The 27,589-nt window shown below is 50.1% G+C and overlaps 13 protein-coding genes across 13 annotated transcripts; 5 read left to right on the top strand and 8 right to left on the bottom strand.

The window, feature by feature from the left end:
• Positions 1–46: 46 nt before the first annotated feature.
• N7443_005853 (glycylpeptide N-tetradecanoyltransferase swoF) lies at positions 47–1,747 on the top strand (the record flags this gene model as incomplete). Its single annotated transcript, XM_056885909.1, has 4 exons — positions 47–119; positions 186–636; positions 711–1,494; positions 1,550–1,747. 4 exons carry the CDS (start codon positions 47–49, stop codon positions 1,745–1,747), a joined length of 1,506 nt encoding a protein of 501 aa, XP_056741357.1.
• A 386-nt stretch (positions 1,748–2,133) lies between these two features.
• On the top strand, positions 2,134–4,201 carry N7443_005852 (TLD domain-containing protein; the record flags this gene model as incomplete). Its single annotated transcript, XM_056885908.1, has 3 exons — positions 2,134–2,176; positions 2,311–3,302; positions 3,338–4,201. 3 exons carry the CDS (start codon positions 2,134–2,136, stop codon positions 4,199–4,201), a joined length of 1,899 nt encoding a protein of 632 aa, XP_056741356.1.
• Positions 4,202–4,461: 260 nt separating this feature from the next.
• On the bottom strand, positions 4,462–5,558 carry N7443_005851 (zinc-binding alcohol dehydrogenase family protein; the record flags this gene model as incomplete). Its single annotated transcript, XM_056885907.1, has 2 exons — positions 4,462–5,159; positions 5,216–5,558. 2 exons carry the CDS (start codon positions 5,556–5,558, stop codon positions 4,462–4,464), a joined length of 1,041 nt encoding a protein of 346 aa, XP_056741355.1.
• Positions 5,559–6,134: 576 nt separating this feature from the next.
• On the bottom strand, positions 6,135–6,963 carry N7443_005850 (putative 2-hydroxychromene-2-carboxylate isomerase; the record flags this gene model as incomplete). The annotated part of the gene is made up of 3 exons (XM_056885906.1): positions 6,135–6,335; positions 6,398–6,681; positions 6,735–6,963. 3 exons carry the CDS (start codon positions 6,961–6,963, stop codon positions 6,135–6,137), a joined length of 714 nt encoding a protein of 237 aa, XP_056741354.1.
• A 449-nt stretch (positions 6,964–7,412) lies between these two features.
• Positions 7,413–8,873, bottom strand: N7443_005849 (uncharacterized protein; the record flags this gene model as incomplete). The annotated part of the gene is made up of 1 exon (XM_056885905.1): positions 7,413–8,873. The coding sequence occupies one exon, from the start codon at positions 8,871–8,873 to the stop codon at positions 7,413–7,415; it is 1,461 nt and encodes a 486-aa protein (XP_056741353.1).
• An 877-nt stretch (positions 8,874–9,750) lies between these two features.
• N7443_005848 (alpha/beta hydrolase) lies at positions 9,751–11,237 on the bottom strand (the record flags this gene model as incomplete). Its single annotated transcript, XM_056885904.1, has 3 exons — positions 9,751–9,815; positions 9,896–10,708; positions 10,760–11,237. The coding sequence occupies 3 exons, from the start codon at positions 11,235–11,237 to the stop codon at positions 9,751–9,753; spliced, it is 1,356 nt and encodes a 451-aa protein (XP_056741352.1).
• Positions 11,238–11,384: 147 nt separating this feature from the next.
• Positions 11,385–13,703, top strand: N7443_005847 (uncharacterized protein; the record flags this gene model as incomplete). Its single annotated transcript, XM_056885903.1, has 2 exons — positions 11,385–11,620; positions 11,681–13,703. The coding sequence occupies 2 exons, from the start codon at positions 11,385–11,387 to the stop codon at positions 13,701–13,703; spliced, it is 2,259 nt and encodes a 752-aa protein (XP_056741351.1).
• Positions 13,704–13,847: 144 nt separating this feature from the next.
• On the bottom strand, positions 13,848–14,305 carry N7443_005846 (uncharacterized protein; the record flags this gene model as incomplete). The annotated part of the gene is made up of 2 exons (XM_056885902.1): positions 13,848–13,972; positions 14,026–14,305. 2 exons carry the CDS (start codon positions 14,303–14,305, stop codon positions 13,848–13,850), a joined length of 405 nt encoding a protein of 134 aa, XP_056741350.1.
• Positions 14,306–16,625: 2,320 nt separating this feature from the next.
• On the bottom strand, positions 16,626–17,331 carry N7443_005845 (peptidylprolyl isomerase; the record flags this gene model as incomplete). The annotated part of the gene is made up of 4 exons (XM_056885901.1): positions 16,626–16,800; positions 16,872–16,978; positions 17,046–17,215; positions 17,295–17,331. 4 exons carry the CDS (start codon positions 17,329–17,331, stop codon positions 16,626–16,628), a joined length of 489 nt encoding a protein of 162 aa, XP_056741349.1.
• Positions 17,332–17,724: 393 nt separating this feature from the next.
• On the bottom strand, positions 17,725–18,411 carry N7443_005844 (uncharacterized protein; the record flags this gene model as incomplete). The annotated part of the gene is made up of 4 exons (XM_056885900.1): positions 17,725–17,793; positions 17,860–18,047; positions 18,095–18,301; positions 18,351–18,411. 4 exons carry the CDS (start codon positions 18,409–18,411, stop codon positions 17,725–17,727), a joined length of 525 nt encoding a protein of 174 aa, XP_056741348.1.
• Positions 18,412–18,786: 375 nt separating this feature from the next.
• Positions 18,787–22,095, top strand: N7443_005843 (ribosomal protein L38e; the record flags this gene model as incomplete). Its single annotated transcript, XM_056885899.1, has 2 exons — positions 18,787–19,278; positions 19,333–22,095. The coding sequence occupies 2 exons, from the start codon at positions 18,787–18,789 to the stop codon at positions 22,093–22,095; spliced, it is 3,255 nt and encodes a 1,084-aa protein (XP_056741347.1).
• Positions 22,096–23,507: 1,412 nt separating this feature from the next.
• On the top strand, positions 23,508–24,587 carry N7443_005842 (CobW-like GTP-binding protein; the record flags this gene model as incomplete). The annotated part of the gene is made up of 1 exon (XM_056885898.1): positions 23,508–24,587. The coding sequence occupies one exon, from the start codon at positions 23,508–23,510 to the stop codon at positions 24,585–24,587; it is 1,080 nt and encodes a 359-aa protein (XP_056741346.1).
• Positions 24,588–25,002: 415 nt separating this feature from the next.
• N7443_005841 (type III PLP-dependent enzyme) lies at positions 25,003–26,401 on the bottom strand (the record flags this gene model as incomplete). The annotated part of the gene is made up of 2 exons (XM_056885897.1): positions 25,003–26,057; positions 26,113–26,401. 2 exons carry the CDS (start codon positions 26,399–26,401, stop codon positions 25,003–25,005), a joined length of 1,344 nt encoding a protein of 447 aa, XP_056741345.1.
• Positions 26,402–27,589: the final 1,188 nt, after the last annotated feature.

Genomic DNA, 27,589 nt, shown 5'->3' with positions numbered 1-27,589 from the left:
TTCCTTCTCCCACTTTCACAACATCTTAACCCCAGCTTCACACGTCATGTCGGACCAAGACAAAGGCAAGGCGCCTCAGCGCGAGGGCGCATCCGATTCTGGCGCCCCAAGCAAAAAGAGTACGTCCTACTTATCGCTGTTACGCTCCGCGACCGCTCCTCACTCAACTGACCCTAACGACATAGGCTCCTCCTCGAAGAAAAACCTCCCCCCTAAAGCGATTGAGGCTCTACTGGATATGAACCCTGCATTGAAGAGCGAGCTTGCTACGATGGATCCCGAGACCGCGGCTAAGACCATCGCCAACCTCGACCTCGATCAAATGTTGACCGGACTCTCAATCAATGGAAAGAACCAGAAGGATATGGCTTCCTACAAGTTCTGGCAGACACAGCCAGTACCAAGCTTCGAGGATCAGAAGAACAAGAAGCCTGTTGCCCAGGGCCCCATTTCGATCATCGACCCGGAGCGGGTTCCCAAGACACCTGGCCCGCTGGTTGATGGCTTTGAGTGGTGCACTCTTGACTTGACCAACGATGAGGAGCTTAAGGAACTATATGAGCTGCTGAACAACCATTACGTGGAGGATGATAACGCCATGTTCCGTTTCAAGTACTCGCAGTCGTTTTTGCACTGGTATGGTAGCTCTTCCATCGGACTGGATCGCATGACATGTGCAGCTTATTGACCATTGAACTACATTACTATAGGGCCCTGATGTCTCCTGGATGGAAGAAGGAATGGCACGTGGGTGTGCGTGCCTCGAAATCGCGCAAGTTAGTTGCCTCAATTTGCGGTGTGCCGACGGAACTCCGAGTTCGCGGCGAGCGAATTAAGGTGACCGAGATCAACTTCCTCTGCATTCACAAGAAGCTGCGGGCTAAGCGCCTGACCCCGGTCTTGATCAAGGAAATTACTCGCCGTTGCTACGTCAATGGCATCTACCAGGCCATCTACACTGGCGGTATCATTCTGCCCACTCCCGTGGCTTCTTGCCGGTATTATCACCGTCCGCTTGACTGGCTGAAGCTATATGAAATCGGCTTCTCGTTCCTTCCGCACGGCTCTACTAAGGCGCGCCAGATCGCCAAGAACCTCCTTCCCAGCAACCCTGAAATTCCCGGCTTGCGGCCCATGGAGGTCAAGGATATTGACGCAGTCTACGATCTTTTGGAGCGATATTCGCTCCGGTTCGACATGAACCAGGCATTCACCCGTGAGGAGATCGAACACTGGCTGGTCTACAAGGAGCAGCCGGGTAAGGACCAGGTTGTCTGGTCGTACGTGGTCGAAGACCCCGAGACCCACAAGATCACGGACTTTGTCTCATTCTACAACCTTGAATCCACTATCATTGATCACTCTAAGCACGAGACGGTGCGCGCCGCCTACCTCTACTACTACGCCACCGAGTCTGCGTTTACCGAGAACCAGGCCGCACTCGGAGCGCGTTTGCAGCATTTGATCAACGATGCCCTCATCTGTGCAAAGCAGGTATGACAACCCCCACTAATTTCCCACTATAAGAATTCATTTAACATACCAAAAGGAAAAATTCGATGTCTTCAACGCTCTTACCCTCCACGACAACCCTCTCTTCCTTGAAAAGCTCAAGTTCGGCGCCGGTGACGGCTCACTCCACTACTACCTTTACAACTACCGTTGTGCCCCTATCAACGGCGGAGTCAATGACAAAAATCAGCCTGACGCGAAGAAGATGGGAGGCGTCGGCGTTGTCATGCTGTAGAGAGGGAACAATGGCTAGTGGATCTGAATGCATTTCGGATACCCCCAAAACGAATCTCTTTACGTTACTTTGAAACTGAATTGCAAATAAACTTCATTTCATCATTCATTGTCCATTATATTATTCGTACTTTTTACACGTTGTAGTGGTTCGCGCGCGATGGCCGATATTGAGGGACACCTCAGGCAGCCATATCTGACGTCGTCATCCGTAACGTCGCCCGTTCATTCTCTTCCACTCTGTCTTCGCGGTTCAATTTTTGAGCGGTTTGAGACTTTTGGTCTAGTCGTTCCATAGATTAGTTTCTGCTTCCACTACATCTTACTCCGCCAGGACATCTGCGACAGACGTGAGACAGTGGGGTGCTCCCCGCATTCGCGGCAACAATGGGCGCGGGCCAGTCGGCTGAACACATCGGAGCGTCTCCTGGTAAGTCTCGCTGGTTCTTTTCAGCAGAGTACTCTGCTAGGATGGCCGGACCCGTCATATTGGGATCATGAATGCCCTTGAAGCTACTCTGCTTGAATATTCCCTCTCTCTTAGACCATACTAACCGTAAACAGAGGAGCTGAGCTATGTGCTCGCGGAGCGCTTTGCGACAAAATGCTTCACACCACTGGAGCTGACTCATTTTAAAGACAACTTTTTCTCTCGTGCCGCTGAGCAGGGTGGACTTCGTTACTGGAATGAAAAGATTCTCTCGGAAATCCTCGGCGTCCCGGATGGCAGCTTCTCTGATGCTAATGAAAACCCACTGGACGCGGGACCCGTCATCTTCCGTATGGTCTCGTACCTTGGAGCCTTTCCATTCCAAAATACCATGGCTCCAAGCCTTTTGACGTTTGAGGCTATGGTCAAGGTGGCCGTTCTCTTGACTGAACGGTATGGGAAGGTGTTGAAAAGGGGACGCAAAGATCGCATAAAGCTGCTCTTTGGCAGTCTCGCTGATGTCGGAAGAAAGGACATCGGAGATACTTCTGATGAATCTGCTGATAAATATGAGGAGTTGCCTGCAGAGGAAGGCGATTCTTCAGCCGTCACCTCTCATGCCCCGGGGTTTTCAATCGACGAGCCGGCTAATGACGATTACGACGAAGATGAAGATGACGACCTTGCCCTAGCAGCACTGGAGTCACTGGATGCCATTGAGGTGTTTAAACATGATCATCGAGTCGACCGCACCGTTTATGAAACGCGTATATCTCTGGGTACCTTCCGTCGACTGCTCATGCTGCTGCTCGTGATCGCACCTCTTAAGCCTCTGGAATCCGTGCAGATCTATACCAATGACCTATCTGCCGAGAGAATTGAGGCGATCCGGAAAGAGGCAGACAGTATCATTGCGGCCTTTATCCCAGAGGAACATGACGGTGGCATCTCATATCGGGCTTTCGCTCAAACAATTTCGTCCTCGTTGCCATACCTCTTTGACCCCCTTACTCCACTATTCGAGCATCTCTTGTTCAGCAAGAATCTGAATCTTTCTCAAAAGCAACAGGCAGAAGGACAGGAAGAGGATGTTACTGTGGAAGAGACGAGCGAGAAGCCTGAAGAGGTTCCACCACCTGCACCGATCATGCTTCCAGGCAGTTTCGAGTCAACGATTCTAAATTCGACTCTTCTGTCACACATGTCTTTTTCTTGCCTTCAACGTCGGCATCACGAAACCTCTTCCGCAACGGCGTGCGTCTCCATCCGGTATTTTCAACGTCAGCCCACGGCTCTTCTTTAACGTCGTTCTCCCACAACGTTCTGACCTGGCAATCAGCATCATTGCTCATACTTCAAGGCACGTCAGAGGGCGAGAGTGAAGAAATAATTACACTCGGTGTCTATCTCCCTCAAGCATGGAAATCATCTTCTTCATCACACAGCACTTCCGCATCCCAAGCCTCCAATCCACTCCCTTGTCTCTTCCAACTCTCTCCCAAACACCAAGTCCTCCCGGGCAATCCATCGCCATCTGTTGAAACAAAACAAAATATCCCAGCTGCATGGTTCTCAACACACTCTGGCATCGCCATCGGCTGCCAGATCCCCCCACCATCTCGTAGCCACCAGACACATCCCAGCCCGCATGGGGCAGCAAGTCTCCTCATTGACGTCAATCTTGAATTAGCAGAGCTGCACGTCGCTCCTGTCGGACACGATGGCGTGTTCCTGCCATCGGGCACATCATCCCCAGATGACAAACCGACAAAGACCAGAGTAGATATCTACTCTCTTGAGATCTGGGGCGTCGTTCCCGACCCGGAAGCAGCTGAGGCGGCATCTGGATCCAGCGCCGTAGATGCGCAGAAGGCAAAGTGGGCATTTGAGGCTCGCGAGGCAGAGAGACGGCGCAATATCAATATGAAAGGCGGGGCAGGCGACTCGGCACAGGAAAGTGCGAGATGGCTTTTGGAGACAGCGGGGATTATTGGGGACCATGGGAGGCCCGGTGGTAGCGTTTGATGTTGAATACAGTAGAATTAGAAAACAGTTTGCCCGCCAGACACTCTTAGCTAATCTCATGCAGACCAGTACATAAATCATCATTTCCAGGGTGTCTGAGAATAAATAAGTTGGATTGCATTTTGTACAAATACTGTCTCCAAAAGATATACACTCAGCTACCTTAATGCCCATCAACACCCTGGCGTCCGTTCGTCTCTGCGTCTAAGTCTCAGCGTCACTCCCGGAGAACAGAGATACACCCGCAGCGAAGCTGATATCTACATGACCCCTTCCGTCTCGCCAATACGCACCACATACTTGATAGCAGATGCCTTGCCCGCTTTCAGATCTTGCAACGCCCCTTGAAGTCCAGCCAGCCCGCCGGGACGCACTTCATAGGGGTGTCCCGAGAACCAGCCTTGCGACAGGCCACGACCAATAAATTGGAAGAAAGCAGCACCAAACTCGATATCCTCGAGCGTCTTGCCTGCTGCGGGCGACATGTGAACCGATCCCGCTATAGTTTGGCCTATGACAATTCCCTGGGGAGGTTGATAGTCACCGCTAAGGAACATGGTAGTGATTTCCCCAGGCGCAGTCATAACCGCGTCGACATTCTGATGACTTCCATGTTCGCCTACCGCATCGTACGCGTAGTGTATCGATCGCCCACCAGCCGCCTCCTTGATCTTTGCCCGAACGACCTCATCCCCTTCACGATAATCGATGATCGTGTCACCTTTCTCGCGATCGATGAGAGTTTCGACGAAGGCGCTGCCTTTTCCAGCTACCGTGATAAGCGGATGGATATTAGATAGCCGGGCGAATTTGATCACAAAGGCTCCGACTGCAGTCGCGCCACCATATACAACCAAAGGTAGAGGGTCGGTGGCCGGATTCCAGGGCAAAGGCAGCTTCAAGCGCTGATAAAGGCCGAGTGCCGCTGTCATAGCAGCTAGCGGAATAGTGGCCGCCTCTGGCCGCACCTCTACATTAGCCCCAGTATAAATGCTTGAGCGGAAACAGGCTCACCTTCAAAGCTGGTTTTGGCAGGAATATGGAAGGTCGTGTGGTCGGGCGCGATCGCATACTCGGCGTAGCTGCCATGGGGTTTCATCACTTGATGGAACGCGGCGACCTTGTCGCCCTTGTGGAATCCCATCACGTCCTCTCCCACGGCCTCGATGTATCCGGCGAGGTCATCTCCTTGATTAGTGGGGGTGCCGTCTACTGGCCACAAGGGAGGAAGCTTCCAGTCCTTCGGATTGGTGCCAGAAACGACAACACGGATCAGGACCTGGCCAGCTTCAGGGACGGGGACATCGGTGTCTCGGATCGTCAGCGTGGTATTCTTGTCCACGAATGCCTCCTTCATGTTGATAGATGATTCTCTTGGATTGTTGTCAGCCTGAGGTCAAGAATATCTGTAATGGATTCAATGGCTTTCCCAGGTGCGCCGTGGTTTATATAGATAGCTTCAAGTTCCAGCCCCAAGATGGCCCCCAAAGTAAGTTGTAAGTATGCGTTATTTATCTTTTCTTCCAAGCTAGTTCGGGCGCAGTGGAGTATGTCAAGGTCACCAGGCAGGCCATTGCCCCCTTGCCATCCTCAGTTGAGATGTCGAAGTAGAGGGTGAACTTCAGGTCGCGGTTATCTCCGCCCCCAAGAACTGTCCAGTAAGGTCGAATAGTTTCCGAGGCTTACGATTTCTAGCGTCGTACCGGGTACGGGCCGAGACACGCAGTGTGAGGGTCTTCGGGCCACACGGTGTTTTTGAATTCTGTAACATCCATTTCTACATTATGTAACTTGGTATGCACCCTGCTGTGCTCCGAAAGATGTTTCCTGACGGGATCTGGCATTTGGGGCCATTGAAATTGGACGTAGTATATTGTTTCAATGACCCAACGGGTTCAACGCTACTATTTACATTGTAGACTCTCTGAATCCATTAAAGAAGAGCCTTGAATCCTGCATCTCTGCGGTCCAGGCCCAGGAAATCAGCCACCTGACCGAGATGATCAACTCCCCAGAATCCTTCGGTCTTGCCATTTGCATCCGTGCACACAAACCACGGAAGACCAAAGGCTCCCTCTTTGAATGCTCGATCTGTGTTCGACATCAAGAGACCTTTGACATCCGGTTGACCCATCTATGAGATAAGATAATTAGACTCTCGAACCCTAATCACGACTCGCTCTGGCAGTAACTCACAGCTGAAAGAATCTCCTCTGTGTCCTGCTTGCCAAGAACACTCTCCAAAATGGGTTGAAAGCCCTCCGGCTCTCCAATCTTAGAGTTCCTCTCAACCCAGAACGCACGGTACAGAGCCTCAAGAACAGCGGGCATCTTCGCGGGCGCCTTTTGGGAAAGCGCGCACAGCGCGCGCTGGACAGCTAGCGTCCGGACAGGGAAACCATCAGGCGTCTTATCTGCCATAGGGACTGAGAAGTACTTGGCCCATCTCTCGCGCTCTTTGTTGATCCATTTGTCCTTGTCTGGAAGTTGTCAGTTAGAGCAGAGCTTGAGAACAAGAGAGAATCGGACAGACTCTTGATGTTGATAGGAGGCGAATTATTGCAGGCCTGCATCAGACCCCCTAGTAAGATTGGGACATAGGTGACATCGACCTTGGCGAATGTCGGTGAGTTCTGAAAATCTATGTTAGACCTGTTCTTGGGAGGAATACGGAGATATGCGCTTGCCTTCAACACGTGAAACGCGATATATGCGAACGGACTGATCACGTCCACGTAGAGGGTGATCTTTGGGTTCGCCATTAGGAGTATGAGCTGTCATATGTTCTTCGCGCTGCAGACCAGTAACTTCAAGAACCAAGATTCAAACGCGATTTACTGGTAGCTCCATTCCCCGTCTTCATTCCCCGCAAGATGAGTCAGCGTTGATCAACTGCAGCCGAGGCTCGGTTATGAATGGGATGACTTGATTTTCGCAGAATAATTTGTTGCATTGCCGCACTTGAGAGCAAGTGATTCAATTTGATATCGATTTGGTTGTTCTGGCGTATGGCGTCATCGCTATCTACGGTTTGGCCCTGGGGCTGCATGAAACACGAGCTTACAGGGGGACAAATCACCTTTTTGGTAGTATATAGATTGCCAAAAAAATACTCAGGATCAAACCTTTCGTTATGTTCTGGCTCTTTCCTATTTTCCCTCTCTTCTCAATCTGCACATGTATCGTGTTCCTCTTGTCCGACTCTTTACACTCATTCCGCCCTTGAATCCAGAGTCTTCATCCGGACAAGAGCATCAAAAAGCCCTATCTCTCCACTGACAACTAGGTGTTGAAGCCAACTCAGTCCAATTTGCACAAGTGGTTGCTCCTCGAATCTATCCACCACTCGTTTGCTAAGTTCGCGGAACTTATCGCCAGCACTCCAGATGCTCGGCGGAGGGACTGGCTTCCACTCAAGGCCTGCCTTCGCAGTAACATTTCTTAAAACCCGCTGGCACATTTGGCAAGGTTTTTTGATATCTCCTCGGTACCTATAGGAGCCATACCGAATGGATGTGAAATGCAAGTAGACCACGCCAGCCATTGCATGTGCCCCAGAAAGTGGCTCCGAGCTCGCTCGTTCCAACGTGGACTCAAGATAGGTGTGAAAGGCGTCTTTGAATCCCAGTCCGTATACAGCAGAGACTCCGTTCTCATGATTTCGGGCAGCCATGTCGCTTCTCCAATCCAGAAGGTCGTGCATCGCCATGATCATTTCCGGCACGACGAGTCCATCCTTAAGCGACGACCCGCCCCAAAGGTAGCTACTGTACGGAGTTGTACAGCCGCTGACAGCTCTCCAGGCTCTGACTGCATCTACTGTCATCTGGTCGCCTGTGCCAACGGCTAGCATGGCAGCTCCATCCACCAAGGCATTGACAACCTGTCCACCAGCCTCATAAGCGACGCCGACCGAAAGAGCAACCATACAGAGCCTGACTTTGGATTCTGCCCCCGTGGAGACAGGGTATTCTTCAGAAAGTGCCACATGGGAAAGCATCCCAGACTTAATAGACTCTTCAGGAGACAGCCATGCCGATGTCACGATCGAACAACACCGCGCGGTCATCTCGCCGCACACAGCAGCGAGAACACTTTTCTTGGGATGAAACACGAAGCCAGGGTTGTGGCAGGGGAGAAAGCGCACTATGTTCATTTCTTTGTTCACGTGCGCGATACTCCGGGCATTGCCTTGATAATGGTCGCAAACAAATGACTCGCAGCCACTGCGCGCTGCTGCCACAATCCCCGGACTGAACCTACTCAGAAGATGGCGACAAACATCTGAATATGACCTGGACCATTCAGCGCCGGCGCGCTCCACATTGTCTTGGGGAGATCGAATGACTTCGCGACAATACTCCATTGCATCTTCCCAGGCTTGACTTTCGGGAATTTCTATCACGCCGAGAAGGGATAGCATGCCGTTGCGCATGGTTTCCTGGTACACAGAGTCTGCATACTGGGCTTCGGATGAGCCAGAGCGGGCGTACTGGCCTGCTTGCGTATCTAGCTCTTCCAGTGCATGGCTCAAAGTTGTTTTTAAGGCTGGGCTTATTCTCTTTTTCAAAGCATTCTGCTGTGTCTTCTCGTTCCAGTCACCAGGGTGTCCATTTGGTAAAACCAGGGGGACATGAGGGTCAAGTAATGTAGAGTTGGCGACTTGGGTCATTATGGATCAAGATTTGCAGAATCGCCAGTGATTACTGATCAGTGTTTCTATGTTCGTCCTCAAGTAGGTTTGGTTGAAATACCTTGGCCCAAGAAATTTATTTCAAGGACAAGCAAGTTAGTAAGGACGTAGTTGAGGACCACTAGAGCTGGAAATTCCCGGGATTGGGAGGTCTTTCTATCTATCTGAGAACAGACGACGCATACCCCTGTCACACCTGTATGTTCGCAAAGGCTTACGCGGATTAGACTCGAGAGTCTAAGTTGAGCTCCCTGCAGCTGCACGTTTGCCCAAAGAGAGAGATCCTACCGATTTTGGCGCTTCGGGAACGTTCCAACTCCACGCCAGAACACGAGCTATTGTAACTGTATGACTTTACCAGGGCTGTGTATGCCTATGAGTATTTGGTTCCCCAACTATTCTTGTGAAATGATGTGAAAAGGCCATGCAGTATTGAAATGTTGATAACAGCCATGATACGTAGATGCCAATGAATAGGGTACCCTGCAGGTGTATGGTTACACATATGTTACACAAGGCCGTTTTCGATGTCAAGTTTTGGCTTATGCAAAAGTCGAGGATCATAACAAGAAATTGCAAAGATTCTGACACCGAAAGAGGTAGACTTGTGAATGTACTTTGTCATCGATATTTCGCCTCTGGCTAGCTTTCCTTGCGTCAGAGTGGGTGCATGTTGTATACGGGTCTCTATTCATTTTTGGATGATGCTTCCGCCCCTATGGTACTGAAGAAAGCCCGAGACTTGAAATGTTGTCAGTCTATAGGCATTCGCTCTATCTACCTCATATGACATCTATGTATTCGTTCATAATATATACAGCACTTGCAAGCTATCCAGGGAGTATATTCCTCAATATCACTCTTCAAAGGCCCTGAGAGCTGCAAGGCCAGCAACAGAGAATGTCGCAACACGATCATGGCCTTCGAAAAAAAAAAAAAAAAAAAAACGTTATTATCAGGATTAACAGCAGAGCTCAGGGATGGAAAATGCTCCAACTTACCTCCATATCGCACGCGCTCCCAGCGCACTTTCTTCAAAGCCGTGCTTCCGTCATCTCCAGTAATCTTGTTCACCCAGATTTTCACCTCGCCAACGGGCTTACCAACATCTGTTCTCTCATAGGCCAAAGCCCCAGGAGCCCCCTTGATGCCCTCGCCTGTGGCAGCTGCCCAGTTGCGACGTCCTTCGTACCAAGGAATCTCAATATCATTCGAGGAGTGAATGATAGTCAAATCGAGATCCTTGTGAGAATGATCCACCTCAGAGCCATCCAGGCTCGTGACATTGACACCAGTCAAGCGAGCAAGTCTGACTCCGGTCTCCCAGCGGTCTACAATATGGCTCATCACCCAGTTCTGGAAGCGGGGGTACCCAATCAACGGGGACAGCATCGGAGGCGTCAAGCCTTTGATACTGTAGGACTCGATGACATTCCGAACGTTGCTGAAAGACGCTACCAGAATCACACCTGCGAATGGCTCGGGATTTTTGATGGCGGGCTGGATTGCAGTTGGATTAGGAGACCCAAAGGTGTACCGCTCGACAACCGCTGCTGTGACCGCTGTGCCTAGGCTCTGGCCCATGATCACAATACGAGACGTGGGAACCTCCAACGGACCGGCTGTTAAAAAGTTGATGAGCGAGACACCGTCTGTAATCAGGCCCTCTTCAGTGGGACTGCCGGTCGATACTCCGAAGCCGCGGTAGTCAATCGCGAAGACATGCACTGGGTTGGACGGAGTGGACAGACTCAACATGGCATTGTATGTGGCTGGGCGTTGGGCAGAGCCGAGATGAGCCGCATTTCCATGAACTGGAACGAGAGGTTAGATGCCTGGACGGACTTGTCATGTCAGGTACTTACAGCTCACCACGACCCGAGCATTGGGGTCATTGGCCAAACTCTTGTAAGCAACAGTCTGTGTATAGTCCTTGGCAGGGCCATCGGGGGGATTGTCAATTAAATCCTGCTCATGCTCGTGACAGAGATGCAGGGGCATAAGGTGCCATCCATACAGTGTCTCATTATCGGGCGTCACCAAATGGAAGGGCTGAACTTGGGATTCTGGAGGAATTAGTGCGAATAGCTGAATGTAATTTATGGGAACATACTCAGGAAACCGAATTGTTCGACTTGATTCACATCCTGCCAGAGACTGGGGTTGACCTTGTTGGCGTAGAGTGCACTGCTCCAGATTAGCTACAGCCGCGCTCGTGAGCAGGAAAACATACAAACGCTGGACCTCAGGCCATGTCAAAGAACAGACAAAGAGCACGTAAATCAGCCCGCCGGCGGCGAGGGTCCAGTAGGCCTTTTTGAAAATGGACTGCAGTTCAACCATCGCGTGTTAAGTCAACGGGGAAGCGCGGAGACTGGCGGCCGATAAGCTGCCACTTATCGCGTCACGCTTTTTCCCCCTTCCAACTCCCCGACTTCCGCGACCCACGATGATCGCTTTGTGAACGCATCTGCATTGAAGTTGTTCGCAATGGCAGAGAAACGCAAACTCCCTCCACGCGCCGGTCGCGAGCCTGCGGCTAAGCGACGTGTCTCCGAAGCGGCGCCAAAGAAGAAAGCTCCCACTCCTCGTGTGCCATCGCCTCCGCCCGAGCCTGTTGAGGCACCGTTGCCTTCGAAGCTCAAGGATGGTGAGCCATTGCCGATTAGACGCGTCCGACAACCAGACTCCTTATCCGAGACGGAATACCAGTCTATTGCCGAAAGGTTTGATGGTCACTGAACCCGCGCCAGTTTATTCAATGCTAACCATGTTTGATCATCCAGCGCAGTACTACTCGCATCACTTGAACGATCCAAGAAGAAATGGCTAAGCGACGGCATCCTGGTCCGATACTATACGAAGCCGAAGAAGACGAAGCGCGAGCAGATCGAAAGGAACAACCCGCCAAAGGACTCCATGGTAAAGGTTGGACTTTGCGACGTCACCGTGGGCCCTCATTATTTCGATGCCATGTTGTACACTGTCAAAGACCCAAATGCGCAACCGCAGCCGCTTCAATATGCACCACCGCGACCAATGATGCACTACAACGGCCCGAATAACTTCCAGCGATACCCTCCATACCCATCTCCGAACCAGCAACGTCCGCCCTATTCTCCAGCCCCAGCCGGTCGCCCTCCACAAGGATATCAGACACCGCAACAACGTGCGCCGAATGCGTCATCTCCAGCAGGTCAACGGCCACCGCAAGCCAACCAGACTGGCCAGCCTGCAAAGCCGAGCCCCGACCCGGTTATCCAGATGCTCGCTACGAGGGCGGCTGCAGATCCCGAGCTGAAGGCACTGATGAGAGTAGTTGCATCTAGTCAGGCATCTCAGGAGCAACTCCGCGCTTTCCAAGCTCACATTGACGAGCTCAACGCAATCATCAAGGCCAGGGAACAGCAGCAGAACGCAGCTGGAACATCTACACAACAACCAGCCTCGCAGCCAGGAACGCCTGCGCCTCAAGGCAAGTCGACTCCAGACAAGTCGACTCCGTCGCAGCCTGAGTCTCAACAAAAGCAAGAATCGGGGGTGAAGACATCACGAGGGTCGGGATCCAAGTCACAACCCGCGGCTCCGACTGAAACACCTAAAGACCCCGAGAAGCCAGCGTCACCAGAACCGAAAGACACTCCGGCAAAGTCGCTATCTGGAGAAGTATCCTCCGGCAGTCAATCTCAAACATCAGCACAGACGCAACCTCTCGCTCCTTCACAGGATGCAGCGGCGCCTATTAAGCAAGAACCGGACACCAATATCACCCAAGCCCCACCCACTGCAGGGCAGCCAGCAGCATCTACTTCATTGGGGACTCCCGCTCCTGCCGGCTCCCCTGCTCCCAATGCAGCCCATCCTGCTCAGACCCCGGGCAACTTTCAACAACCGCCTCGGCCCGGACAGGCCTATACCCCCCAACCACCTATACAGTCACGACCCCCGCAATATGGATCCCCCACACCCTACTACCGTCCACCTGGGCCTCAACAACCACAAGCTCGGGCTGGATACAAGTCCGTTGTTTTCGAATTTACCTCTCCTCTCACCCCGTACGGAAACGTGAATTCTGGTCATGCAGGTTCGGGTGATCGCTATCTCTTCCCGGAACATTCAATCCTTGAATGGATACCAAGCGAAAATGTTATTCTAGCATCTTTCCTCATCGTGCGCAAGGTCGATCCCTCCAAACCATTCCCAATCGAACCTGAAGGGGAGCCGACCACCAGTCGAGGCAAAAGCAAGGCCTCCAAATCCAAGAAAGGCAAAGGCAAAGACGCCACTGAAGCCTCAACACCAAATCCAGCAAACCCTACAGATACTCCTCAGAAGTCAGAGCCTACAGATAAGACAGGCATCAACCCAAACCTGTCCGTTCCAGCCACTCCCGGCACCCCCGCGGAGCCTGTGGTTAAGGACGAAACCCTGAAGGAATACTGGCAGCCCGTGACGTTCCGGATCCACGCCAGCAACCCCCGAGTTCTTGAGCCTCTCACTCGTGTTGTTAAGCCGGCCGAGGAAGTCCGCAAATACATGAACGAGATCATGGACCGTGCTGAGCGTGCCCCAGACGGATTCCCAGCTTTCCGCCTTCCTCGTGAAGACGCACGCGATGCCTTTGAGTCAGAAGGCACACCTGCCTCAGGGATAAACGTGACTCGCAGTCGACCTTCCCGTGCTGCTATCAAGGCACCCGGGGAAGAGTCGGAAGCTGAGAACTTGCTTGATGTGGAAGAGGAAGAAGATTTGCTGGATTTCTACGGCGCACCGATGGGATTGCCGCCTCTTAAAGCACTGAAAGCTTAGTTTACTTTGGACAAGAAAGAATACTCTCATTCTAGCGATTCCCAAATGAAATAATCGAATTCAATGACTCCGAACAAAACCCATGCCGCTCAATCGTGACGAAATAAACCTATAACAAAAGTATTCTTCTTACAAAAACATCCGTCAACTCGTCGACGGCGGAGGTTTCGTACTCCGATGCTTATCTCGTAAGAAGTCGCAAATCTGCTCCGTATCCATCTGATCAATGTGCTCGGCATCTTTCGCCATCGCCTCTTGCTCCTCGGACGCTTTTGAATTCACATCAGTATAGTTTTTGGACTGAAAAGCATGATAAACGAACCTGGCTCAACGGTTTCCTCAACACCTTTCACAAGAGACCGAACGCGATCCTGCGCGCTCTGCAAAGCTTCCGTAGCAATAGGGATGCCCTCAGCAACAGTCTCCTTCACGCCAGTGACCGCGTCGCTAGCGACAGCGACGAAACTATCCTTGAAATCCGTGACTGAGGATCGGGTCAGATCATCGAGTTGATCCTTCACGCCCGCGAAAGAACCCTGCTCGGATCGCTGGGAAGCTGTTTCGGCATTGGGAGGAGAATTTAAGCTGGTGTCGGAGGTCATGTTATAGAAGTATCAAAGCCCAGGATGAAATATATACAGTTCCTGAGGCTAGGGAATGCAAGTCAACAAAGGAAATAGTGCAAAGGCAAAAGAAGAAGGAAACGAAGATCGCAGGGCTGACTTGACGTAGGGCTGAGGCATGCTTTACTAGTTTCAGGGTATGACATCGATCTGGGCGGAGTCTGCCAATTCTGGCTAGGCAGCAGGAATTTTACCGGAGATCATTTGTAGAATTGGACTTGGATTTGGACTTGGCGTGGGTCTGCCTTTCTGCTTTTCTTCATTTCTTGTCGATCGTGCCTGGCGATGACGTCGTGGACCCATCCGGTACCTCGTTTCCGGAGGTTGCGACGTTGTGGGGTGAGGGGGTCTGGATATGAGGGGTTCCAATTGTTGAGCTCGCCAGGGTCTTGCTATCTATCTCTAGGGCTATATACGTCCTAGTTTGACCCTGAAACACAACGCCGAAATTTTCTGGCTTGATGGAAGACATCCATGGATGAATGCACATGTGTGCTTAGGCTACAAATGTCGTATCCAGTTCCTGACTAGAATATGATAAGATACTCAATAGCCTTCATGTGCCAGGGACAATATCTAGATGCGTAGATCATCGTTCTGATGGACCTGAGAATGTGCACCTGCGTGCTGATGCCTCCTAGGAATGGAGGTAGAGACGTACAGACGTAGAGACGCAGCGTAGCCCGCCCCTCAGCCTATCATTCGTTCACATTATGTCAATTGATCTCCTCACCTCATCGCCATGTAATTCTTTGGGAGGAACTACTTCCTGATTCAGAGAAGCCAAGCTGTGGATCACATCACACCACTAGTCAAGTAGTGATTGCTTATATATGGCCCAAGATAAGATTTAATTTATCTCAATTCCCAGCCCCAAATTACCTGTCCTCTGATTGCTCTACATAGTGATAGCAAACCATGGTCTCCAAAGGGCCTCAGGCTCCGGGCCCAAGGCTCCGGGCCCACGCTCCATTTCTCTATCCATCTTCCAGGCACACAGTGGGCGCATCACGGCAAATCATGGAGGCATGGCCAACTCACTATTTACTCGGGCATCCTCAACTGAACATCCCAACCTACTAGTACGGGTCAGTTATTGCCTGCTATTTAGACTCTTTTGTATTATCTCCTTGATCTAGATCTAATTGTAGTTGGCTGAGGCCGAATATAGATCCCGAATAATCGCCGCTTCGGCCGAAAGACCGTCTTCGGGCCCACAATTCAGTATACGGCGGATAAGTTCAGCAACAGCTCCCTACGTTTTCTCGAATCATGGAATCCCCTGAGCTAGGCACATGCCATGTGACATAGCAAGCTTTGACGAATAAAATTCTGTGGCGAAGCCTTTCTCTTTTTCAATCCTGGAAAAGTTTAGGATTTAATATCTACCTGAGATCTTCTGAAACTTACCCCTTACCTTGAGGTAATCTACTTAGATCTGAGATCTTTCATCCTCTCAAAATTGTTCTACCAGGGATCTAGGTATTTGCCTCCATGTGCTGGATTTTTTTACTATCAGGGTCATTCACTAACAAGGCACAGCCGCCGCAACCAACGCCTTTCATCCGAAGCTCGGGTTTCGGGCCGAAAACAAGCACAATGATAATAACTCGCGGCTTCTCTTTGACAAATTTTGTTATCGCTAGCTCGGCATTTTGCTTCCAAGTCTGCGTTCTTTACCCTTGGCATCACAAACTGGACGATGAGTTCAAACAACTGAAAGCCGAGCATCTCCGACTGCTGCAGGAGGGCGAGAAGAGCCGATTAAAGGAGTTGAAGGGTATCCATGAGCATCTTGGCCTATTAAAAGCTAAGGATAATTAAGGGTGGTCCATGTGGATAGTGGGTTATTTGGTGCTTCAACCATGTCAGTCTCTTCTGTTCAGCTTAGAAACTTTTGAGACTTTTCATGGGCTTAGAGAATCGACGTACTTAGAATTTTGCGCTTGGCAACAATCAATGTATATGTAATATATGTTAATGATTGTATCTTTACGAGTGCTAGATAAGTTAAGGTGGCGAAAGAGGATACATATCCTCGGGGCCAGTGGGTTGGCTTACACTACCTAAGTCGGTAACGCATCTCGCGCATTTGACCTTCAAAGGTCTGTCGATGCTTAGAAGTACTAGACTATGCTAGGAGACCAGAAAATTGAGGTTGAAGCTCATCAGGCTTAGTGCCGTTTAGCACATACTTAGTATTGTGCAACCAGGATAAGTTCAAGGGAAACATCATGTAGCCATTTTTATTTAGCAGCTAAGACATTTACACTCATTTGGTCATCAAAAAGCAAAGCCTTTACAGGACTCCAGACTTGTCAATGGTGACCTGGGCGCTCGGCTTTCCGCTGCTGCTACCGAGCTTCTCAATAGCCTGGACGACATCGAGACCATCGATAACCTCGCCAAAGACGACATGCTTGCCATCGAGCCAAGAGGTAACAACGGTGGTGATGAAGAACTGGGATCCGTTGCTATAGAAAGACGTCGCATTAGTTGATTCTCGGTAGAGTTCAGAGAGGCGAATGGTGTCCGATCGACATACGTGTTGGGACCAGCATTGGCCATGGAGAGCAGACCAGGCTTGGTGTGCTTCAGGGTGAAGTTCTCATCGGCGAACTTCTCTCCGTAGATGGACTTGCCACCAGTACCCTGGAGAAAATGTTAATTTGCAAATTCACCAGTATCTAAATTCTGCATTTCATTAAGCAACACTTACGTTGTGGTTGGTGAAGTCACCACCCTGAAGCATGAACTGGGGGATGACACGGTGGAATCCAGATCCCTGGTATCCGAAGCCCTTCTCGCCAGTGCAAAGGGTGCGGAAGTTCTGGGCGGTTTTGGGGACTTCCTGATCGAACAGCTTGAAGCTGATGCGACCAAGGGGAGCTGTTCATGGGCAAGGTCAGCGTTTAGACATACAATTGAGCTGCGGCAGTCATCCAATGCTCTAGGGACGAGAACATACAGCCATTGGCGGAAACATCGAAGAAAACGTTACTCATGGTTGCGGATTTTGGAATGATGAAAGAGGGAAGAGTGTGGGAAGAGAAGTGAAGGAAGCAATGAGGGGTTAAACCAACTTCCCCGCGGCTCAGCTCGCTCACGTCATTCTTCCCAATCCGGAATTGATTGGCGTTAATTCAATCACAGTTTTGTATTCACCGATCTTTGCCATTCGATCCAGTTCGACAGCTCTTTCGAGCATCCGCGAGCGCGGAAGAATCATCTATGTAACTCTGTCACTATGTAGCTTCTTACCGTCGAAAACTCTAACCCGTGACCCGGTGACCTAGAAAAAGAAGCACGTAATTATGTGGAGTTCGAACTTACTGATTGCATGAACCACAATGAGGGTATGCTTCGGTGATTTCAAGACAAAATTGCAACTAACTCAACTAATATCTCTTCCAGCTTTCGTCCTCCTTGTCTTCAAAGTTATAGACGTGCCAGAGAACAAATTCCGACTATAAGAACAAGCAAACGCCTCGATATGGTATCTATAGCTCCAACATGATCTTAATGGAACTGACTCCTGCCTTGGATTTTTCCAACGCAATTTGAATATGCTCCAGCACCTTGCCGACGACGAACGGGAGCAGAGGGCACTGGAGCTTTCCTGACCGCAACGTGGGCTCAACGTACTCCTTCCAGACAACCGTTACGACGTCATCAACAGTAAAGATCATACCAGCATTTACATTGGCTGGTAGATCAGCGGCTGCAGGGTGAGAAAACACGCAAGCGAGGTGCCTCCTTCCAATTGACCAAAAATGGCGATATCATGGGCGTACTTCTCCAGAGTAGCCATAGCATCGAAAATTTCAGAGAAATCACTTCCAACCTTGCGAACTGCGCGGACAATCTTGTCAACGAGCAAAGGATCCTTGTGATTGAATACTTCGGCTGCACCACACCGCTTGCAAAGGTCGAGATTGTGCGCGCCAGAAATAGAGATGATGTGGATTCCGGCGGCTGTGGCAAGTTGGATTGTCATCGAGCTGACGGATGATGAGCCACCCACCATACACGGCGAGAGTCTTGCCCGAAAATGGTACGTTCTCCAGTGGGGGACTTTCGCACATCTGATTGAAGCTCCGAGGGCGGGGTGGGGGTGTGTCATTCATAAGCACCCATAGCAATCCTCGAAACAATTAAAGCGTTCTAATATTCACCGCAGCGGCCTTTATTTTCAGTACAATTCTATCTCCATTTTTTCCATCTACAGCCGGAAATTGACTGTCCTGGGCGCATCTTGTGACCGAGAAATATCCGTAGAATGTGCCTGGCGTATGCATCATCACGCTAGTTCCCATCAAGTTACATTGCAGACATAATTAAGCGCCCAGGGCCACGTCAGCCAGATCTTCCATCCCTTGCTAGAATAATAAAAAGACAATCTACCGGCTCCTTATCCATCGATCGGAACGCAAAGTAAAGCCGTACCCGCCAACACAAGAATGCCTTTGTCGTCATTTAAGAAGCACAGAACTTTGAAGTGGCTTCGAAACAAACCTGTAGAGAATACAGACAATGCTCTTCAACCGGGTAGCATCAATGCCGCTCTTGTGCAGAGAAGCTTTTCGGAAGAAATAACCACATCTGCCAAGACTGAGGATTTATGGGCAGAGGCTAGACAAAAGCTTGCTCAAGATAAGGATGTGGGCCTAATATTGCAGGAAGCAACCCAGATTATTGGAAAGTCCGGTCTGAAGTTTGAGTCCCAAGGTGTAGTCGACCACCAACAGCTCCAAGGCTATCTTAACGCCAAGGTTGAAGAGCTCAAACAGAGAGAGTGGGCAATTCAGATTGACGATCGATACATCAAAGTCAGGGAACAGGTGGCGCGGGCCATTCGAAATGTCCTGGTGTTGAAAGATATAGTCAGCACGGCTGTATCTGCAAATCCTCCAGTGGCGATAGTCTGGGCCGGTGTGACTGTGTCTCTCCTAGTGAGTCTCCAATGCGCAAGACTTATCAAAAGCCTCTAGCTAACTCCACTTCAGTTGTTTATACGTGCAGAGGATGAAGAAAGCAACCTTCTGGATGGACTAGAGAAAACTTCAGACTTGATTCCTCGTCTCTGTATGATGGAAGATCTCTATCTACATTCCAGCACAATCGTCTCTCGCAACTTCATGGAGAGATTCAAAGGAGGGCTGGTATCGTTGTACTGCAAAGTCCTCGAGTTTCAAGCTCGGGCGCTGTGTTTCTTGCAGAAGAATGCCTTTTCTCGAACTTACAATAACATGTTCCACGAAAAATGGGATGCGCTGACACAAAGTATTACGGGCCAAGAGATTGAAGCCCAAAACTTCACTCGGCTTCTTGACGCAGCGGAGAGGAAGCAAGACAGAGAATATATCTCGAGGGGTTTCGAAGAAGCACTCAAAGGGCATCAGCTGCAGCAAATAACATCGGATCGAAATGAGAAAGCAAACCAATTCATCAAACTGCTCTATACCTGTCCCTACAGAGACCGAAAGGAGCGAATCGACATTCGCGTACCCGGAACGTGCGAATGGTTTACCAACCACTCCCATTTTAAGAAATGGAATCATACCAAGTCTTCAAGACTCTTATGGGTCTCAGCAAATCCAGGATGTGGAAAATCAGTCTTATCAAGATATTTGGTTGATGAAGTACTTCCTTCCCAACAAAGGACAATCTGTTACTTTTTCTTTCGTGATGATTATCCGGATCAGAGAAGGTCCTCAATTGCGCTTGCTAGTGTTTTACGTCAAATTTTCCTGGCCCAGCCAAATCTTCTCTCGAATTCTGTGCTAGAACAGCATGATAAAGAAGGTGAAAAACTAGTTGAGTCATTCACCGCACTATGGGATATTTTTAAGGATATCACAGCCTCGAGTGAGTCCGATGAAATAATCTGTGTGTTGGATGCACTGGACGAGTGTCAGAAAGATGACAGGAAGCAGCTTGTTAAAGCTATAACGGACCTCTACTTGAGAAGTAACATTAACCACAAGTTGAAGTTTCTTCTGACAAGTAGACCCTATGGCAAGATAAGCGAGGACTTTCGAGAGCTGGAGGATCAAATGCCTACAATTCACCTGAGTGGAGATGGTGAGAGCGAATCGGAAGAAATTTCAAAGGAGATAGACCTAGTGATCACAAAAAGAGTTCACGATATCTCTAATCGCAAGCATCTGGAAGACCACGAACAGACGTTCTTGCAAGAGAAGCTCACAGAAATACCGCATCGAACATATCTCTGGGTTGCTCTCACATTGGATTACATTCAGGATCTCGATGGCTTCACAAAGGGAGAGGTTCGCAAAACAGTGCAAACAATTCCTGATACGGTCGATGACGCTTACGAGAAGATACTGAGCAAAAACAAAGACCAATTCAAAGCCAAGCGTCTACTCCATATCGTCTTGGCCGCGGAAAGACCACTATCCGTGGAAGAAATGTCTCTAGCCGTGGCTCTAAAAAGAGAGGGCCAGGCTCGCGATGACATACTGGAATCAATCGAGCCCGCTGAACGGTTTAAATCCACGTTACGAAATGCCTGCGGGTTGATGCTTGTCGTTGTTGACAATAAGGTCTACCTTATTCATCAAACTGTCAAAGAGTTTCTAGTCCGAAAATCATCAGAGGCAGCTGATTCAGAGTCGTTTAGCAGCTGGAAGCATGCCCTTTCGGTAACAGAATCGAACAAAGTTCTTGCGGAAATATGTGCATGGCATCTTGATGCTTCTTCAGCGGCAGCAAGCCGTGGTGCTTGCTCGGTGAAAGCCTGCCTAGATGTGTTTTTGAACTACTCATCAACTTATTGGACAGTTCACTTCCGTGAAGCCTGTTTCCGTCGCCATGATAAAATGACGATGTTGGCCTGTCGTCTCTGTGCCCCAGGATCGAAATTGCTTAATACCTGGGCGGATGTATACGCGTCTTATGATGAGTTTGGGAGGATGAGATATTTACCAAAAAATGCCGCACCACTTGTGATTCCAGCTTTTTTTGGACTTCATGCCGTCGTACAAGAACTCCTGGAGAATGTCACTGTGGAAGTAGATACCCAAGACTCTGACCTTGGCCGGACTCCACTTTCATGGGCTGCTGAAAATGGACATGATAGTGTGGTCAGTCTGCTTCTTAGCACTGGCAAGGTGGATGTACAGTCTAAGGACTCTACATATAGCCGGACTCCACTCTCATGGGCTTCTAGAAATGGACACGACGCTGTGGTCAGTCTGCTTTTAAGCAGTGGCAAGGTGGATATAGAGTCTAAGGACTCTAGTGACCGGACTCCGCTTTCATACGCTGCTGGGAGTGGTCACGACAATGTGGTCAGACTGCTTCTAAGTACTGGGAAGGTGGATATAGAGTCCAAGGACCATGTAAATGGCCAGTCTCCACTTTCGTGGGCTGCTGAATATGGACATGATACTATCGTCGATCTGCTTCTAAGCACTGGGAAGGCGGACATAGAGTCTAGGGACTCTGACGGCCGGACTCCGCTTTCATGCGCTGCTAGGCGTGGATCTTATGCTGTGGTCAGCCTGCTTCTAAGCACTGGAAATGTGAATATAGAGTCCAAGGATCATGCATATGGCCAGACTCCACTTTCATGGGCTGCTGAAAATGGACATGATGCTGTCGTCGGTCTGCTCCTACGCACCGGAAAGGTAAATGCGAGGTCTAAGAGCTCTGATGGCCAGACTCCGGTTTCATTAGCTGCTAATAATGGGTACGATGAAGTAGTCAATCTGCTTCTGAGCGCCGGAAATTTGGACACAGAGTAGTCTATGGTAGCCTGCACTACCTAGGTCTATCATGAAACTAGTGCAATGGCATTCATGTAGCTCTCCATTGGGCAAATTAGGAAAAGGATAAAATTGAGTCAATCTAAAATAGATTAAATTCTACCTCGAATCTAATATAATGGCTCGGGTGCGAATGCATTCAGTAATTAAATAACAGGCGCACGTTTGGGAGCGAGATTATTGCAGATGAGTTCAAATCAGTAGCACTAGGCTAGTTGATATTACCAAGATTGTTTACAAATCCTAAGACCACGTTGGGGTTATCTTAGACCGAGAACAGAATCGCATGTGCTTTTCTCTGCTAGAATACTACGTGCCGTTCCATCTTGAAAGACGAGGTATAGCCGGACTGAATGGGAGTATTCTCTCCAGCAAAGTGCTCGGATGAACAGAATCACGAGTTCAAGTGGTTCACTGAAAACCGAACACGTACCGCCTAGGCTACCTACCCAACCATCTTCATATGCTTCCATACAGGATGGCAGAGATATTCGGGAAGCCCGATCATGAAAAAGATGCCCTGGTCATTCTGCTTACTATTGCCACTTTAGTCGAATGCTGTACCAGCAGCTTTATTTCAGATGATGCATCACGAGCCTGGCAAAATATGGTGCAATTATTAAACAAGACTACTGACCATTTTCACCATATGGTCGCGCTTCAAAATCCAGCTGCACTTGTTGTACTAGCCCACTGGGCGACTATCTCAGTTAAGCGGGCTGAGAACTGTGGATGTTGGTTCATTCATGGCTTGTCGAGGGCAATCATGTTCAATATTCAAGACATTCTTTCTACAGACGATGCGGCTCAGGCTTTGGTCGCGGAACTGGAGTGAGCTGTATCACCCAAATCTCAATACCCTTCTCGCCTTGGCACTTGTAACGCCTAAAGGTTTATGCGGACCATCTTGAAGGCGTCTAGGGTAGATACTTCATGGAACGGAAACCAAGTAGAAGTCAGCTAATTGAGTTACTCGATGGTCTGAACAGCGAACACCTCTATTCAATTCGAAAGATCAATCGATCCCCAATGTTGTCTCCCAAGCTATCCCAGGTGCCTCTCTTCTAATATTTGTTCATCGTTTCTTTAGAGGCCTAAGTTAGATATTGTGGATGTGAATTTTCAAATGTATAGGTTATTAAAATATCAAGCTGTGAGAGACAAGATTCTTTCCCTCATAGTCAACATTTGAACAATCAATGGATGAGAATTTGAATCAACTGACATGGGTAAACATGTCAAACCCCCAATAACCACTGATGTCACCGATCTCCCTCCCAAACGGGCACCGGAGAGCCCCACGTGCCCCGCCGCATCTCAACTCTTCAAACTTCTTCCAACCTCGAAACTCCACACTCTTTTCGGCCTCAAGAGAGAGCAAACCCCTTAAAATGGCGCCCATCCCAGTGACAATTGTCACGGGCTTCCTCGGCTCCGGCAAAACAACTCTCCTCCTAAACCTCATCCCGCAACTGCCCAAAACCTACAAACTCGCCCTTCTCAAAAACGAATACGGCGACGTCGCAGTCGACTCCCAACTCGCCTCAGCACAATCAATCTCCGGCGTCCGCGAACTCCTCAATGGCTGCATCTGTTGTAATCTTGTAGGCCAACTCAGCGACGCGCTCCAACAACTCCGCGACACCGTCAGCCCAGATCGCATCGTGATTGAAACCAGCGGGAGCGCATTTCCCGCCACACTCGCGATGGAAGTGAACCGGCTTTCGCGCGAGGGAGAAGGCGAGTTTATTCTCGACGGCGTCATTAGTGTGATTGATGTTGAGAATTGGGAGGGGTATGAGGATACGTCGTATACGGCAAAGATTCAGGCGAAGTATACGGATCTGATTATCTTTAATAAATGGGAGTCTGTTCCTGAGGAGCGGTTTGATATTTGCCTTGATCGAGTTGGTGATTTGGGGATTGAGACGCCGTGGGTCAAGTCGGATAAGGGAAGTGTGGATAAGGAGGTTTTGCTTGGGATTGATGGGGCGTTGTTTGCGAAGGAGGAATATGAGCATGCGCATGAGCATGGACACGGCGATCATGAGCATAAGCATGATCATCAGTCGGAGGTTGAGGTTTTGAGTGTGGTGTTGAAGGGGAAGGGGGTTGATGTCGAAAAGCTTGAGGGACTTCTTGCGATGGCGCCGAGAGAGGAGGTTTATCGCATTAAGGGCATTTTCAGGGCGGATGCGCAGAAGCCGCCAGCAGAGACTTCGGATGACCTTCAGAAGAGGGTTCAGGGAGATGGAGTGCATTACTACATTCTGAATGGGGCGTTTGGTCGTTGGACTTGCACGCCATCCAGTGTTGTTGCTGAGTCGGCGGATGAGAGTGTTGCGGCGCGTCTGACGTTCATTCTAGCACGCTACGAGTCGACCAAGTGGAAGAAGAAGTTGGAGGCTGGAGGCCTGTTGCAAACCACGGAAGTGGCCGAGGGGCAGTTGACGGTTGAGCGGTTGGTGTAAAGCGTTCTGGCATATGGAGCTGGCTCCAGTGGGATTTTACAGATGGATGGCGGCTGGACATGTTTGATGATACCATGCATCTACAGGATAGAATAGATGAATAGAGACGACCGAGTGCATGACAACGACTCGAGAATCTAACTCTTCGATCGCATCCCGCGGTCACAAAATATGACGCAGGCGTAAAAGTGTCTATGGGGCTTAAAAGCAAATATCGAGGCGCACGCAAGCTCTATTCTATTAGAACTCTAAAGACGCAACCGTTTTTGGGCAGTAAATGCAACAAGCGCAATATATTGACGTGACCTGTCACTAGGTGAAGGTACACGAAAAGTCCAGATTGAGCGCATCTCCAAAGAGAATTAAACGAATGGAAAAGTGGGAAGAACAGACAGAACAAAAATCAGAGGAAATACTAGTAGTTGAGAAGGGCCGAAGCACCAGTCTCGCTCGAGATGTAGATCACCTCGTGATTATCGGAAAATCCATTGAAGCGAGTGGCACTGCACTTGGTGTAGGCGCCCATATCCTCGAAGTAAAGCCAGTCGCCAGTGTTTAGCAGGCCAGGCAGGTCGATGCGCTCGGAGATGACATCGATACCATCGCAGGTAGGACCCCAGATCGAGTACGAGTTGTTCTCCAGATTCGCAGAGTCTGGAGAACCTGGCTGGGAGTCGGCTGCCGAGAGCAGGACCTGCGCGATGGGATGCTGGTGGTCGAAGATGATGTTCGAGAAGTTACCGTACACGCCGTCATTGAGGTAGAGCATGTATGCGTCCCGGGAGGGATCCAGCGGGTCGGGCACATCGCGGCGAGCAATGACGTTGGCGGCCAAGGTGAAGGCGCTGGCAACGTAGTAGCGGCCAGGCTCGGCGATGATGCGGACGCTAGGAGGGAAGTAAGTCTCCAGAGCTTCACTCAGGTAGCCCGAGAACTTCTCGAAGGTCTCGTGGCAGAAGCCACCACCCACGTCGAGGGTATGCAGCTCGTGGCCGATCTCGGTAGCCTGATCGAATACGAGACGAGCATCCTGAACCGCCTTCAAGAAAGCGCGGGGATCCTCGGCACCCGATCCAACGTGGAAGCTCACACCGACAACCTTGAGCTCGAGCTGGCGAGCCAAATCGAGAAGCTGGGGAGCCACGTCCATGGAAGCGCCGAACTTCATGCTCAGCCGACAAAGGCTGGTGGAGTCGTCGGTCAGAATACGGAGGTAGAGCTCTGCATCCGGGAAAGTGGCCTTGATCTTATACAGCTCATCGGCGTTGTCAAAAGTCATCTGCTTGACGCCAACCTCCTTGGCATAGCGCAGGTAAGACTTGGTCTTGCAAGGCTGCGCATAGATAATACGGCTAGGATCGATGCCCGTCTGAAGGGCCATGACGATCTCTGACTTGGAAGCACAATCAAATCCGTTGCCAAGCTGAGCCATAAGACGGAGAACCTCGGGGTCCGGGTTACACTTGACAGCTGAAAGAGCCTGGTTAGCATAATTCTTCTGATAACGAAACGCGTCAGAGCTTACCATAGAAGGGCTTAACACGGCCCAAGTTCATCTTCCAGCGCATATGCTGACGATACACCTCCCCCATATCCGCCACATAGAAAGCATCCTCCTCACCAGCCTCACACCGGTCCACATCCACCTCGGCGGCGCGCTTCTTCAACAGATCCATGACCAGGTCCTTGGCCGTCAACCGAGATTGCAGAAACTCGTCCCCGCCATGATTATTGACCACAGCAAGCGGGTCACGACTAATGTCGTTTTTGAGGTTGCATATTTCCGCAGGGGATACACACGCAGTTGGTGCCATAACCGTACAGCTGAAACTCAGCACGGTTTAAATGAATAGAAATTGTAGAGAAAATTTGTACGCAACTGCGGCGTTAGGGAGGACGAAATACGTCGCAACCGAGGTTGACTGGACCAAGCCTCCTCGACCCTTCCTCCTTAAGAGGAAGAACCTTCAGAGAAGTCCTATGCGGCAGCTCAGGAGGTGAGGGAATAACGTGAGGGGGCGTCAACGGCTCCAAAAAAGGCGCACCGGACGAGAAGTTAGACGTGAGCAGGAGGTGGAATGTTGTTAAGAGTGTCGCGCTGACGTCGAGTGGATACAATGTGGCTAAGAAGCGAAATTGAGGCTGCGGGAGCCGTGATGAGGGTTGCCTTTGGAGTAGCCAAAGGCTGGAAACAAGAGAGGATCTGGTTGGGGGTGGCAGCAGTCAGTAAGGTGCGTTCGTATGAGAGAAAAAAATGGACGGCTGAGGTGGTGCGGAGGGGGACGGGGCTCTGATTTTTAATAATTGGGCAAAGTCGGGCTTAGGGCTCAACGGGGTGTGGTCAAGGGAAAAAGACGCACGAGAACACGTCGCCAATGCTATTCTTAGAGCACAGGGGAGGTAGAAATCACTCACCAAAGGTCGCCGAGGTCACCCACGAGAGAGAAAGAGGGTGAGGGAAGAAATTTGAAGTACTTGGAAATGACATACGCAGTGGGTTTTCCCGCCGGAGGGTGTCCTCCTCTTCCTATTCGGGCACTTTTCCCCCGCCGCCTTTACCTCCGCCCACACCTGCCCCAAAGAGAGTGAACATGAAAGCGGCGGCACTAGAGATCCACTCCGAAGAAAATCTGGTACGAACGGAGTAATAACCACCCAAATTTCTTACTAGCTCAGGCATCTGTACTACCGTGATTACATAGCACTGCCCTACTATAGGACTAGGGTCCGGAGTCCACAAAAAAACCCCCGGGAACTAGTCACCACTAGTACACGGAAGCCTAAACTATGAGCGATTTCTGGTCGTGTCTAGACACGTAAAAGCCCGGGGGTATAAATGCGGGAAACAGCGCCCTTACATAGTGCACCACTGCGTTAAATTATTCGTTTCATTTTTCGAAAATTGCGGTGTGACCGGCAGCGGACAGCTGCTGAGGCTGGTGGTGGCGCTTGGGTCTCCACAATCATTAGTCAAAAGACCAAACCCTAACCTAGGAAGCCTG

The sequence above is a fragment of the Penicillium atrosanguineum genome (assembly GCF_028827265.1).
Source record: "Penicillium atrosanguineum strain IBT 20685 chromosome Unknown utg000004l_segment0_segment0, whole genome shotgun sequence".
Taxonomy (NCBI): Eukaryota; Fungi; Ascomycota; class Eurotiomycetes; order Eurotiales; family Aspergillaceae; genus Penicillium; species Penicillium atrosanguineum.
Note: the sequence above shows the minus strand (reverse complement) of the source record. Positions and strands in the feature narration are given on the sequence as shown.